The 13,023-nt window shown below is 55.8% G+C and overlaps 3 protein-coding genes across 3 annotated transcripts; 2 read left to right on the plus strand and 1 right to left on the minus strand.

Annotated features, from left to right (window-relative positions):
- Nucleotides 1-3,004: 3,004 nt before the first annotated feature.
- PG997_009162 (Initiation-specific alpha-1-6-mannosyltransferase) lies at nt 3,005-4,190 on the plus strand (the record flags this gene model as incomplete). Its single annotated transcript, XM_066813477.1, has 2 exons — nt 3,005-4,082; nt 4,141-4,190. The coding sequence occupies 2 exons, from the start codon at nt 3,005-3,007 to the stop codon at nt 4,188-4,190; spliced, it is 1,128 nt and encodes a 375-aa protein (XP_066665439.1).
- Nucleotides 4,191-5,498: 1,308 nt separating this feature from the next.
- PG997_009163 (Acyl-CoA synthetase member 2 mitochondrial) lies at nt 5,499-7,606 on the plus strand (the record flags this gene model as incomplete). The annotated part of the gene is made up of 2 exons (XM_066813478.1): nt 5,499-5,540; nt 5,720-7,606. The coding sequence occupies 2 exons, from the start codon at nt 5,499-5,501 to the stop codon at nt 7,604-7,606; spliced, it is 1,929 nt and encodes a 642-aa protein (XP_066665440.1).
- An 820-nt stretch (nt 7,607-8,426) lies between these two features.
- Nucleotides 8,427-11,492, minus strand: PG997_009164 (uncharacterized protein; the record flags this gene model as incomplete). Its single annotated transcript, XM_066813479.1, has 5 exons — nt 8,427-8,615; nt 8,861-9,813; nt 9,889-10,392; nt 10,446-10,989; nt 11,058-11,492. 5 exons carry the CDS (start codon nt 11,490-11,492, stop codon nt 8,427-8,429), a joined length of 2,625 nt encoding a protein of 874 aa, XP_066665441.1.
- Nucleotides 11,493-13,023: the final 1,531 nt, after the last annotated feature.

A 13,023-nucleotide genomic window follows, 5' to 3' on the forward strand; every position in this document is an offset into this window, starting at 1 on the left:
TAGCGTCATAACTACCGACCGACATGCCTATTCTCTTGAAACAGTCCATGCATATAAACAGCGTCTTATTGGCGGCATTTTCACCGTAGTGGTTCAACTCTTTGCTTGGGTCTGGGTCTTCTTTGTTCGTGCAGTCGTGTGTTTCGCACTTGCATTTCCACAGGTCCTCCTCCTTGACGGACAGTAAGTATGACGCTTCGCTTGTGGGAACCGAGAATGGCAGCGGAGCAGAACGGAGAGCTGACAATACTCACCGGAATCAGGTTAGAGTCGGATGCCATTGTGTGATGCGCAAGAAAAGTATATCAAGTGTCTCGAGTCGTTGGATTCGCAGGACAGAGGGCTATGGTTTGACCACTCCATCCGAATACTGCCTTTGGGACATGCATTCTTATACCCAGGCACCGGTTGGACTCGTTCTGAAGCAGCTTCCGTTTTCAGCATCACAATTCGTGTTGGCTCGCGCGACTTGAAGACGGGGCAGCAAACAGCCAGAGGCAGGTGTCGGAAAGCCCCATGGTCGCAAGAGGTATTCAGGCGGTTTTCGCAGCTTTTGAACGCAGAAGTAATGGTTAGACATCGTTTAAAGCCGCCTGCGGTATGAGGCTGGAGTTTGTTCGGCGACGTTGGTGATGGGGGTGGCGAGGGAAGGTGTCCGTGACACATAGCGAGCAGCTGCCATCAATACAAACAGCCTTCCAAAGGGCACGAAACATCTGCGCTACTCTGTGCTCGAACGTTCTGATCAAGGATGCGGTGTTGGTCTGGATTTCTCGGGATAGTTGGCTTTGGTATCGATGGAGGAGTAGCATGCCTACTTAGGTATTCATGTAGCCGGCAAACAGTTCCTTGGCTCCTATGGTATCGGTACACCATAATGGCTCTACACGGTGGAAGGTTTAACGTATCGAACTGGGAACATCGACTCTTCCATAGAGCATACATATAGATAGGGGTTAAGGAGCTGCTGAGTCATAGCGATGATGGTGTTTTGTCAATGCCGGGTGTACCAAGGGGGGATTGACCCTCTAGGTGAAGACATGGAAGTTCACAATTTTGACTACTCGATGGAGATTCAGTTTTAAGGTACTTCAAAGTTTGATATAACTCGAAGTGATTTCATTCCATAAGACGGGGTTTCCCAAGCAAACCGGGGGCACTCATACCCAGTTTGTTCTGGTGAGCCAGGAATGAGCGTTCTGGGTCAAGCAATTGCATTTCATCCCTTCACATTCAGTTTGCCCTTTTGGTAAAGGCCAATAACAGCGGCTATATGTCAGGTGGAAGCCGAGTGCGGTGGTATCCAACCGCCTACCAACGATGCTACCCCTTACTTCCATAACCACCAGTGGAAGTGAGAAAGAGCGTAGTCCATCATTTTGGCGTCGTATCATCCATACTCCGTACTTATTGTATCGTCTTCATTTTTTCGAGATCTATCTCGGATATAATTCTCATCTCAGGTGTACCTCGAGCGAGCCTGGGTTAGCGGACTGGAGATATGATGGGCAGAACTCGCATTCATGTATAGTCTAGCAGAATGAAGGTAAAGTGGTTGCGAGCGTTTAAACCGGACATCTTATAATAGAACGGCGGTACATAGGTGTCTTATCTGATACCTTTAGTATGTCGGCATGCATCTCATCTTAATCGCCAAGGTGGAAGAAACCATGACGCTGGCTTTTCGTATTGCTGATGCAGCAGAGTAAGAAGCCAGCTGACATGTTACGATACGGCCTCACAGCAGGCTCAGCTGCTCACAGGAACGTATAGAATGACGGATTAGCCCGCGGGCTGCATGAGCTGAAGATGGTTATTCTTGATATCTCAATATATACCCGACTGTAGGTGCTTTTAAATCAACAAGTGTCTGCCAATGGCAGAATTGACAACAGCTTCTGAAGCTCGGGTAATTTCGAAGTGGGGTTCATCTCAAGGCATTAATGAGTTTTGATCTAGTGTACACTGCACCCTGTAACCCCCATTTGGTCGCAATCAGACACGATTTCTCCGATTGGAGGAAATGAGAAATGTATTGGAAAAAGTGCCGACATGAAAGATGAACGGAACAAGACCAATACACAAGACTGATGTCAAATCGACGACATGGTGAATGGACGGGAGGAAGATTGGCAAATTGGGGACACAGCTGTCCTGAGGTCTGCTGAGGTTTACGCAATGGCGCATGTCGCTGTAACCGGAAGCTTGGGGGTTCGCGGGCCCAGCAGCGACAAAAAGTGGGGACCTGCGGCACTGAAGCTTGAAGAAACACAGCCAAGCAGGCCCAAGGTCTTCGCCTAGTTCGCCCAGCAAGTCAAAGCTGCCAGGCATCCAGGGTCCTTCCTGTTCGGTGACTAAGAAAAAACCGTACCTGAGGAAAGGAGAAGAAGGTTTGGGCAGTTGATAAGAATAGACCAAATAAATTGAGCGATCGGCTCGTTGACGATCGTGAACTTGGCAATCGAATCAATCCAACTCGTTCGCTCTGACAAGATTCTGCAATAACAGCCGCGTGTGACCTGATGGAGATAGCTGCATCTCGCTACCCTTCCACTTCTCATCTCCCTCATTCCTACTATCGTTTAATCTAGGTGCTAGCTGGGTGGAGGTTGGTGCACCCTTCAATTCGTTTCCTCTGACCGACTTGAACACACCCATATCACGCAGCACTCCAACAGCAGCAGCAGCAAAAAAAAAGCAGTGCTACGTATCCATTCCGCCCAATCCGCTGCCGATCGGCGCTGCTTGCGTTGCGTTGCGTTGTTCGACTTCGCTGTCGTCCTCGCCTCACCCTACCTACTTGTACCTCATACCGATCCCCATAATTAGGCCGGCTGCCGCCTATCCTGTTCGAAATCCTAGGTCTTTCTCTTCATCAATCGCATTCCGCCCTCCAATTGATCTCCAACCGAGCCGTCCTGCGTCGTCGTGTTGTTATCGCCTAATCCCAGGAAGGGGAAGGCTTTTTTTTCTTCACTGGAACTGGACCACCACCGTTGCGACAATGTTGTCCTTTAAACGCGCCCTTATTTTCGCCGCCTTCCTTCTTACCGCCTTCTTCCTCCTCCGACGCTCCCACGGCACCACCGCGAGCGACGATTCGATACCCGACCTGCCCAAGAACCGACCCGCCGATGCCGAGAAGGGCGCATCATCGCACGCCAAGGGCGGCTCTGCCGTCGCAGCAGGCGCCGCGCCGCAGCAAGACAAACATGTGCCGACACAAAAACCCATGATCGACACGTCCAAGATGTCGCTGTACGACAAGCTCGCGTACCAGTACCCCTACGACGTCGAGACCAAGTTCCCGGCCTACATCTGGCAGACGTGGCGCTACACCCCGGCGGACGAGGAGTTCGCGTTCCGGGAGCAGGAGGCCAGCTGGTCGGAGCAGCACCCGGGCTTCGTGCACGAGGTCATCACCGACCAGGTCGCGGTGCACCTGCTGCGCGTGCTGTACGCCGCGGTGCCCGAGGTGCTCGAGGCCTACGCCGCGCTGCCGCAGCCCGTCCTCAAGGCCGACTTCTTCCGCTACCTGATCCTGCTGGCCCGCGGCGGCATCTACTCCGACATCGACACCTTCGCCCTCAAGAGCGCCCTGCAGTGGATCCCCGACGCCGTGCCCAAGGAGAGCATCGGCCTGGTCGTGGGCATCGAGGCCGACCCGGACCGCGCCGACTGGAAGGAATGGTACAGCCGCCGCATCCAGTTCTGCCAGTGGACCATCCAGGCGAAAGCCGGCCACCCCGTGCTGCGCGACATCGTGACCCGCATCACGCAGGAGACGCTGCGGCGGGCGAAAGAGGGCGGCCCCTTCATCACCAAGGACAAGAGCGTCGTCGAGTTCACCGGCCCGGCCATCTGGACCGACACCGTCTTCGACTACCTCAACGACCCGCGCTACTTCGACATGAGCACCAGCCAGGGCAACATCACGTACCTGAACTTTACGGGCATAGAGAGCCCGAAGAAGGTGGGCGATGTCGTTGTCCTGCCCATCACCAGCTTCTCGCCCGGCGTGCAGCAGATGGGCGCCAAGGAGCCCGACGACCCCATGGCCTTCGTTAAGCACGACTTTGAAGGTGAGTCTGCCCGCCTAACTTTTGAAAATCATACGTGGGACTAATAAGAGTCATATAGGCACCTGGAAACCCGAGAGCGAGCGCCACATTGGCGAGCAGATGAGTTAGAGATTCATCATAGCACCTTGGAGTACCTGACCTTTACTACCACATCATGTTGCGCGACACTTCTTCGTTGTATTATATTTGTATGGTTTCTTTTCATCATGTCTTTTGGGTTATAATCTAGACTTATTAAGGGGCGCCTGGCGCGGTTCATGTGTGTACGAAGAAACGGCATCATTATTTCACATCGAGAAGGGGGAGAAGGGGCGGAAAAGACGGCCGAAAACCAAAACCAAAAAACGCATTGCATTCTCGCACTGTTATCAACCGACTTGTATATAACCTCATTACAACTGCATAGAGCAAGCATGGCAGGGGCATGGCGGGCGTTGGCGTCATCAGCAGCAACAGCACAGGTTCGGGAAAGACACTGTCGTTCAGGGGGTAGGAGGCAAAAAGGGGGGTCATAGATGCCAACTTTAGAGAGGGGAGAAGATAAGGGATTGGAGGACAGACAGCATAGCACCTTTTAATAACGCTAGGAAAGTGTTATTCAACGCGTTGGCATGGACATTCTCAATAGCATTTTCGCTACATCGTTAGACTTTCACCGTTTTGCCAAATGCCAACGCCTCAACCGATATGCTTTGATGCAGCAGTGCCAATAAACGCCATGTCAGGATTGACATCTGTCACGGGAACTGTGTTGATTGGGCAATGGGATAAGGGGGATGGCTGGAATGTGGAAAGGGAGGGGAGGGGAGGGGAGGGGGCACTTCTCCGCAAATCCCCAGACTCGAAAAACGTTAGGACCAGATCCGGCTGGCCGCGGTTTACCCCACATTCTTCGACATCCAGATCTCCAAATGATGAATGATGTCCAAGACAACAGGCTTGTTTGCTTTGAACAGTAAATTACTTGCACGGTGTCTTTTGATCTTGTGAGTATGAAATTTGAACGATTTCTCGTGTCGCAAGATACCACCGGAAGAAGTGAGTGAGCGAAATCCGCACCTGCAGTATTACGTAGCCAGCCACCCCATCCTCCGACAGCAGAGTGGATGGGCTTGGCTTGGGGGGATGGACCATTGACCCCGCATGGAGCGTTCGTAGCGGCGGGTGTGACTTGGATCCCGTGTCTTGAACTCAAGCGGCGTGACGGTCAGACAGTGCCTTTCCCGAGTAAATGAAATAAATACCGATTTTACCCATCTTTCGCACACATCCGCACAGAGGAGGGCTACCAGTCGGTAGACAAGACTTGGAGGAAGGGAAGCGACCATGGCTCTTCGCTCGAGAGGTACGCTGCGCTTGGCGCGGTATATGCTGGGGAGCTTTCCATCCCGATGCTATGGACTTCAACGGAGAGCGATGTCGGGCGGGAGTTTGAGTTATTCTGAAGGTCTCACAGAGGTAAGCAACCTCTCATTGTTTCTCGGATGGGCTTGCATCTCCATCCAAGATGGTGGTAGCGTCGAGGTAAAACGGCTTTACCAGCTTCAGACGGGAGGGACAGTTCACAACGACCCCTTTTTCTACTCTTGCGCAATTGTTGCAGATGCAGAGGCGCCTCAAAGCTCACATATCAATAGCCACCGTTATCCTACGATACCATATCAGACCACTTCGCCAGCATCGTCTCCCAACACGGCGACCGCCCCGCCGTCATGTGCCGGGCCCCCACGCGAGCAGACCTCCTCTCGTGCTCCCAAACCGCCACCGGGTTCGAGCAGCCCCCGCACACCGAGATCCTCACCTACGAAGGCCTGGACGTCCTCTCCAACCGGCTCGCGCACGCGCTGCGCTCCACCGGCGTCCGCAAGGGCGACCGCGTCGCCGTGAGCCTGGGCAATGTTGCGGAAAACGCGGCACTGACGTACGCCGTCTTCAAGCTCGGCGCCATCCTCGTGCCGCTCAACCCGTCCTTCAACCAGACCCAGCTCACGGCGGCGCTGGCGCACCTGGGGGCGAGGACGTTGGTTATCGGGGCCGTGACCGATTTGCCTTACAAGCCGTGCCTGGGGCGTAGCAATCTGCCGCTGCTGGAGGCCTTCATCCCAGATATGGCTGCCCCAGGAATCGCTTCGGAGCAAGTCCCGACGCTGGAGTCGGTCATTATTGTCGACAACCGGGCCTCTCACCCGAAAGTCGATTTCCCGCTGGAGAAGCTGCGGGCCCTCACACCCCTGTCCGAGCTCCTATCCTCATCGGCCTCTTCTTCTTCTGCACATACCGTCTTCCCCGACAGCCCCCTATCCGCCGACGAAACCATCAACATCCAATTCACCTCGGGCACCACCTCCCTCCCCAAAGCCGCCCAGCTCTCCCACACCTGCATCCTCAACAACGGCCGCCTGATCGCGGCGCGCATGGGCCTCGACCCGGCGGACCGCGTCGTCGTCCCCCCGCCCCTGTTCCACTGCTTCGGCTGCGTGCTCGGCTACATGGCGACCGCCACCACCGGCGCCGCCATCCTCTTCCCCTCCCCCGCCTTCGACCCGGCCGCGAGCCTGCTCATGGCGTCCGAACAAGACGCCACGGGGCTCTACGGCGTCGCGACCATGTTCGTCGCTGAGCTCGAGCTGCTCGAGTCCTCGCCCGCGCTACAAGAACAGCTCCAAAAGGTACACCCGGCCCGCCTCCCGTTCCGCGCCCTGCGCAAGGGCATCGCGGCGGGGAGCTCCGTGCCCGAGTCCCTGATGCGCCGGCTGTACGCGACGCTCGGGCTGGAAGATCTGGTCATCTGCTACGGCCAGACCGAGACGAGCCCCGTGAGCCTGATGACGAGCCCCGCGGACCCCATCGCGCGGCGCACGGGCACCGTGGGCCGCGCGATGCCGCACACGGCCGTCAAAGTCGTGGACCCGACCGACCGGACCGTCGTCTTGCCCCGCGGCCGGCGGGGCGAGCTCGCGGCGAGCGGGTACCTGGTCATGCAGGGTTACTGGAACGACCCCTCGCGGACGCGGGAGGACTGCGTCGCCGCGGCCGACTCGCCCGACGGGCGGGCGTGGATGTACAGCGGGGACGAGGCGCGGATGGACGAGGAGGGATACGTGGAGATTACGGGGCGGATCAAAGACCTGATCATCCGCGGCGGCGAGAACATCCACCCGCTCGAGGTGGAGGATTGCTTGTTGCAGTGTCCGGGCGTCGGGGACGTGAGCGTGGTCGGGGTGCCGGACGCAAGGTACGGGGAGGTGGTGGGGGCGTTTGTGGTGCCGCACGCGGGGTGGACTGCTTCTGTCGGGGAAGGGAAAGGAGAAGGGACGAAAGGGGAGGGAAAGGCGAAGAATGTGCTGAGGGAGGAGGATTTGAAGGCTTGGGTCCGCGAGAAGCTGAGTTCGCATCTGGTGCCGAGCCATGTCTGGTTCGTGGACGATTACCCCAAGACGGCGAGCGGGAAGATTCAGAAGTTCAAGTTGCGGGATATGGCGGTTCGGCTGTTGGGGAGGCATCATCATCGCCATGAAGCATAGTGTGTTAGCGTTTGGTTTACCCATAGAAACTATGTATGAATTACATGAGCCATGGATTCGTACCGAATTGATTGCGTGAAGACAGCACGAGTTATTTAGTTCATAGCCACTATCACTCGATCACGTCCCCTGGGTTACGTTCATGCGGATGTAATGAGAGGCAAAGTGCAAAAGATTCAATTGCTTTCTCTCAAGACTGCTGCTAACTGAGGTTGTGTGTGTCGGAAATCCGCGCCTCAAGACCGAAACCCTCCCGCGGGCTCTCATCATCCATCCCCTGTTCCAAGTAAAAAAACGTGCTTCGCCTAACGAGGGATATACCAACCATCTCTTTTTGACCGTGTCTGTGTTATCTGCCTGCCTGCCCTGCCATACCATATTGCTCCAACCACCAAACAACCTGAAAGCTGAGATGAAAGGAAAAGGTATGATGATATGCAATATGCATGCATGCAGCATTGAAGCTGGCTTCTTCGCTTCTTCTTCCATTTCCACCCTCTAAGATGTGTCATAAAATAGCCCAAGTGGTAAAGGAAATGAAACCCAAACATACTTATGTATAGTCATCCATCAGATAATAATAACAACAAACTCCAAATCCAGATCTATTAACAATTGTGTGCAGTTCGTTCGTCGAGATGCCAAATGTGATAATGTAAGGGAGGATAAGCAAACGAACGGGGGAGGGTAAAAATTATCATTAGCTAAAAAGTTCGTCATGACGCGTACGCATGCTGCAATTTCTTCTTTTTGAAATTCCGTCTTCTTCATCTTTTTTTGCTTTTCATCAAACTTGCTTCGCTGAAAACAACTTCCCCATTTACCAGGAGAAGGTCATGAGGGCCGGGTTGAGGGCCAGCGGCAGCAGCAAGTGCGACACGGCGACGGTGGCCATGGGCAGGATGGCAACGAAGTCGGTGATGCGCCAGCTGATGGGGATGAAGGGCGCCTGGGCCATAATGACCATGGCGACGATGAAGAAGATGGAGAAGAGCATCGAGAATTTGAACTAGTGGAGAGGAAACGGGTTAGTTAGCACACGATGGATTTCGTCTTCGGTGCGTAGTAAGGCTGGGGTGAGGGTACTGGTTATTGTGTCTAGAGCTGAACTAGCGTGCTCCTTTGACGACGGCGTGGTTGGATCCAAGCTGAAAGACACGGACAACCCCGCCCTGGCTATTGAAAACCCAAAACCAACGACATCTCATGGGAGTGGGGAGGAGAGAGAGAGAGGGGGCGGGATAATGTACTTACCTTTTTCAACACCTTGGGAATTTCAATGAAGAAGTTAGAGAACTCAGCCTCCTTGGACGTCGCACCCCACGTCATATCAATCTCGAACATGTGCGCCAACAAAGCTTGCGAAACGTGCAGAGACAGACCGCCCAAGAAAATGGCGAGCATGATGGTCCACTTGAAGTTCTCGTAGAGCGCGTACAACAGGCTGCGCTCGCCAATACGATAACGCATGATGGCGAGGGCGACGTTACCTAGACCGTTGAAGACGATAATAATCGAGAACCAGACCTGCCACGAGTCGACGTAGTACTTGTCCAGGTAGCCGTTGAACCAGCCCATGACGAAGTAGTTGACCGACGTCAGGATCCAGGCCGCGCCGATGGCGTAGTAGGTGCCGATGTACGAGATGACGGTGATCTTGGAGGTGAAGCGGATGTTGGAGAACAGGAAGCGGCGGAACAGCGGCGTGAAGGGGCCGCGCCACAGCCAGGTGCGGATCGGGTGGAACAGCAGCTCGTTGCAGCCGTAGGCGTACTTCTCCCATCGGGCCAGCTCGTCGTACACGGTCAGCGACACGCCCTCCTTGAAGCCTTCGCCGGCCCAGGCGGCCAGGCGGATGATGTAGCCGGCGCACTGGAGACGAAGGGACATGTCGAAATCCTCGGACACGTGGCTTTCAGACCAGAACTTTTCGTAGCCGTCCTCATCCTCGTAGCTGACTTGCTGGATAGCACTCCAGCGAAGGATAGCGTTGTGGCCGACGAAGGGAGCAACATCGCCGTTGGAGACAGTGTACCGGATAGCAGTGTAGATGAGGTTGGTGAAGAAGGTGATGCCGTTCTCGAAGTAAGTGTGGACGACTTGCATGACGCCGGACGAGAACTGCATGATGCCGACATCAGGGGATTGCTCCATCTCGGAAACGGCATCGAGCAGACAATCAGCGGGCACACGGGTATCAGAATCAACTGGAAGCGGACATTGTTAGCCATGTATTGACCTAGGGGGTTTGGAGGGACACAAGAGTTGGAGAGAAGACTTACTAATGAGAATGTAGTCGCCGACACGGACGTTTCCATCCGCCCAAGCACGGCCATCCTCCTCGAGGACCTCCTTGAGGGACTGCTCGTACGCCTGCGCCTCGTCGGCCTGGCTCCACTCGGGCCCGCGCTGGTAGCGGGCCAGCTTGTCCTCGACCTTGCACGAGATCATGAGGGCGAAGTTCATGTTGGAGGCCTTCTTGAACTTGCCGCGGCGCAGGAAGCCGTTCTCGCCGTGCTTGGGCCGCGCCACCCAGCCGATGCTGTGGTCGGCGTAGAACTCGATGCGGGCGCGGCGCTCCTCCTCGGGGATGAGCTGGAGGCCGTCGTCGTTCATGAACATGTTGGCCGACCCGCCCTGCAGCTCGTACGTGCTGATGGCTTGCTTGATGGACTTGACCGTGGGCGCGATGACACCTTGCAGACCCTCCTTGTACACGGGGCACTGCACGGTCAGATGGGGCAGGTTGCCGGAATGCAGCCGGGGAGGGGGCGGGCCGAGAAGAACTTGGAGTTGATTGTGAGTTGACGGATGGGGCCGAAGATCTGCGCCAGGCAACCGACGATGACCTGGGCGAAGAAGAGGGTGAAGAAGACCTGGATGGGCGCGAGCGCAATGAGCGCCAGACGGGTGTAGCTGCCGTCGACGGACACCTCGATGGCGAGGGCACGCCACGCGGCGCCCAGGGAGACGGTGACGATGCACATGACGATGGACACAAGGTACGTGTTCAGCATGTGGACGGGCCGCTTCTCGGGCTTGATCTGGCCGCTCTCCTCGTCGATCTCGTACTCGGTCACGGCGATGCCGGGCCCGCCCTTTTTCTCGTCGTCGTCGTCGTCGCCCGTCTTCCAGACCAGCTCCATGAGCTCCGACTCGATGGCCTTGGCTCTTTGGACCAGGTGCAGCGCGTCGTCGTCCCAGACCACCAGGAGCGCCTCGGATGCCACGAAGGCGGCGAACTGGTGCTTCCGCGCGCGGGGGAGGTCCTCGACAGTCGGCAGGATCTGGATCCGGAGGCCGTTCATCAGGGGCACGTCGACGGCGTCGGGGGACCAGGACAGGAACGTCTTGATGATTCTGGAGTTGACCGTCATAGCACACTGAAAACATCACTTGTCAGCTTTCCCAAAAAACATATCAAGAAAGGAGCCGGGTTTGTTTGACTTACATGAACGTTGAGTTCGGCGCAGGCACGGGCAAAAGGCGAGTTGCCAAGCTCTTGCGGGCAAGCCATGTAGTTGCCCTTCCACTTGCGGAGCAGTACACCCTCGACCTCGCCACTGCCGTCGCTGACCCAGAGATGCGAGCACTGCTGCTGGTAGAGGTAGTTGACCATGACCTCGTGCTTGATGTCGTCGAGGAACATGGAGCTGGCGCCCGACCGCGCCGAGCGGATCGAGTTTCGGGACGAGTGCACATTGGGCGTCGGCGGCTGCAGCTCGTAGTCGTTACCGCCCAGGCCGGGCACGCTGCTCTTCTCCAGCACGCCGCCGCCCGAGGGACCGGCGCCGACGGGGGCGGGGATGGCGGCTCCTGCCGTCGCCGCGGGGCGCTTCTGCTTCTTGTCGGGCTTCTCAGCCTTGAAGTAACTTCCGAGACCCATCGTGGGTCTGTGAGTTGGCTCACGGGCCGAACTCTCTTTCTCCTGAATTACTGAAGATAAAAAGCGAGTGAATAAACCCAAACACCGCCTGATGAATTAACCCAACGAAGGTAGCAAGGGACCAAAAGCTCCGGGTAGGAGACAGGTTGGTCGAATTTTGGGACTGCATTTGCTTCGTGTTAGCTGACAAGGAACCATGGCGTTTGGGAATAGGAGAACTCTGTGGTATCCCAGCATGGCTGTGGAACGGGGGCATCTTCGGGAGAGGCAATGTCTCGGTGCAACAAGCAGGACAGGGCAAGTAAGAGAGTATGGGAGTGAGGCAGTATCATCACTACTAACAGGAAGCGAGTGGATGGTTCCAAGGTCGAACCCAAGTAATATGTTCAGCTATCTGCTGGCCGCATCAGTCATTGAAGACGCCGAGATACACACTTGACGATATCTCCAGTATCGAACAATACGAGAACGAAGGCAAGCAATGCACAACGAACGAGAACCCTTGCGGTGGTATTATGGGAAACAACAGGCTTGGCGGCGATGAGAATGGAAAAGAGGAAGAGCAAAAGGAATTGAGGAATCGGAATTTGGAGGGGGCTGGTAACAGACTTCTGTAAGTCGGTTTTCGGAAGAAAACCTCGTGATCATACGCCCGACGAGAAGCACGGTAACAAAGAGGATACAGTGAGAGATACACCAAACATACGTTTCGTTCAGCTGGCTGGAGTCTTTTCCTTGGCTAGGCTTTGGGGCGAGGCTTTCGTATCGGTTCCAGGGCCGCCTTGGAGCGAGCGAGAGGCGCTCCTGTGGGTGGGGGAGATGGGAAAAGAACAAAAACAACGAAAGATTAACAAGGCCCAGCCCTTGTCCGGAAAGTAATAGACGTGGTGTGTTATTGCGAACGAGTGGTAAGGTGAGCAGTCTACACTCTCTCAAGGCCACGATAAGAGAGGGAAAGCTACTGCTTGGGGGCGCGGCTGCAATACAGCAGCAGGGATGGTGAAGGTGGAGGAAAACGATAGTTGAGGGCCTGGAGGCGTCCTGTGAAGAGACGAAACAGACGAACGACGCAAGATAACGCGTGTAGAGGGACAACAACGGGAGAGAGGAGGAAGGAGGAAGCGATATGTGTAAATGAAGTACCTGGAGCGTGGCTTGGGCCTAGTGTTCGTTCGTGGTTGTCCGGACTGACGTGCGGCGCGATCGATGGGCTTTTTCGTTTTTCGCCGCTTCTTTTTTCATCCTACCTGCTCTAGGGGAGAGAAAGGGCCTGGGGCCTCTGGCTGGCGGTAGGTTGAAGCGATCTCTGTCTCGCTGAGGGCCGGACGGACGACGCGGGCAGCGCACCACCACCAACAAGGTGTGAACACGGAGTCGTTGTAGCAGGGCCTCTACCTACTATCGCTCCTCTGGTTGCTACCCTCTTTGTTGGATCGATCAACCCGCCAGAGCCGGCAGGGGTGCCCTGGAGACTGACAGGGGCCGCAGACAGGGGGTTGCAGGGGGAGGGGTGCCACAACCACGGTGCAGT

Source organism: Apiospora hydei, assembly GCF_038363865.1.
Source record: "Apiospora hydei strain CBS 114990 chromosome Unknown utg000007l_segment0_segment0, whole genome shotgun sequence".
In the NCBI taxonomy this organism is placed as follows: domain Eukaryota; kingdom Fungi; phylum Ascomycota; class Sordariomycetes; order Amphisphaeriales; family Apiosporaceae; genus Apiospora; species Apiospora hydei.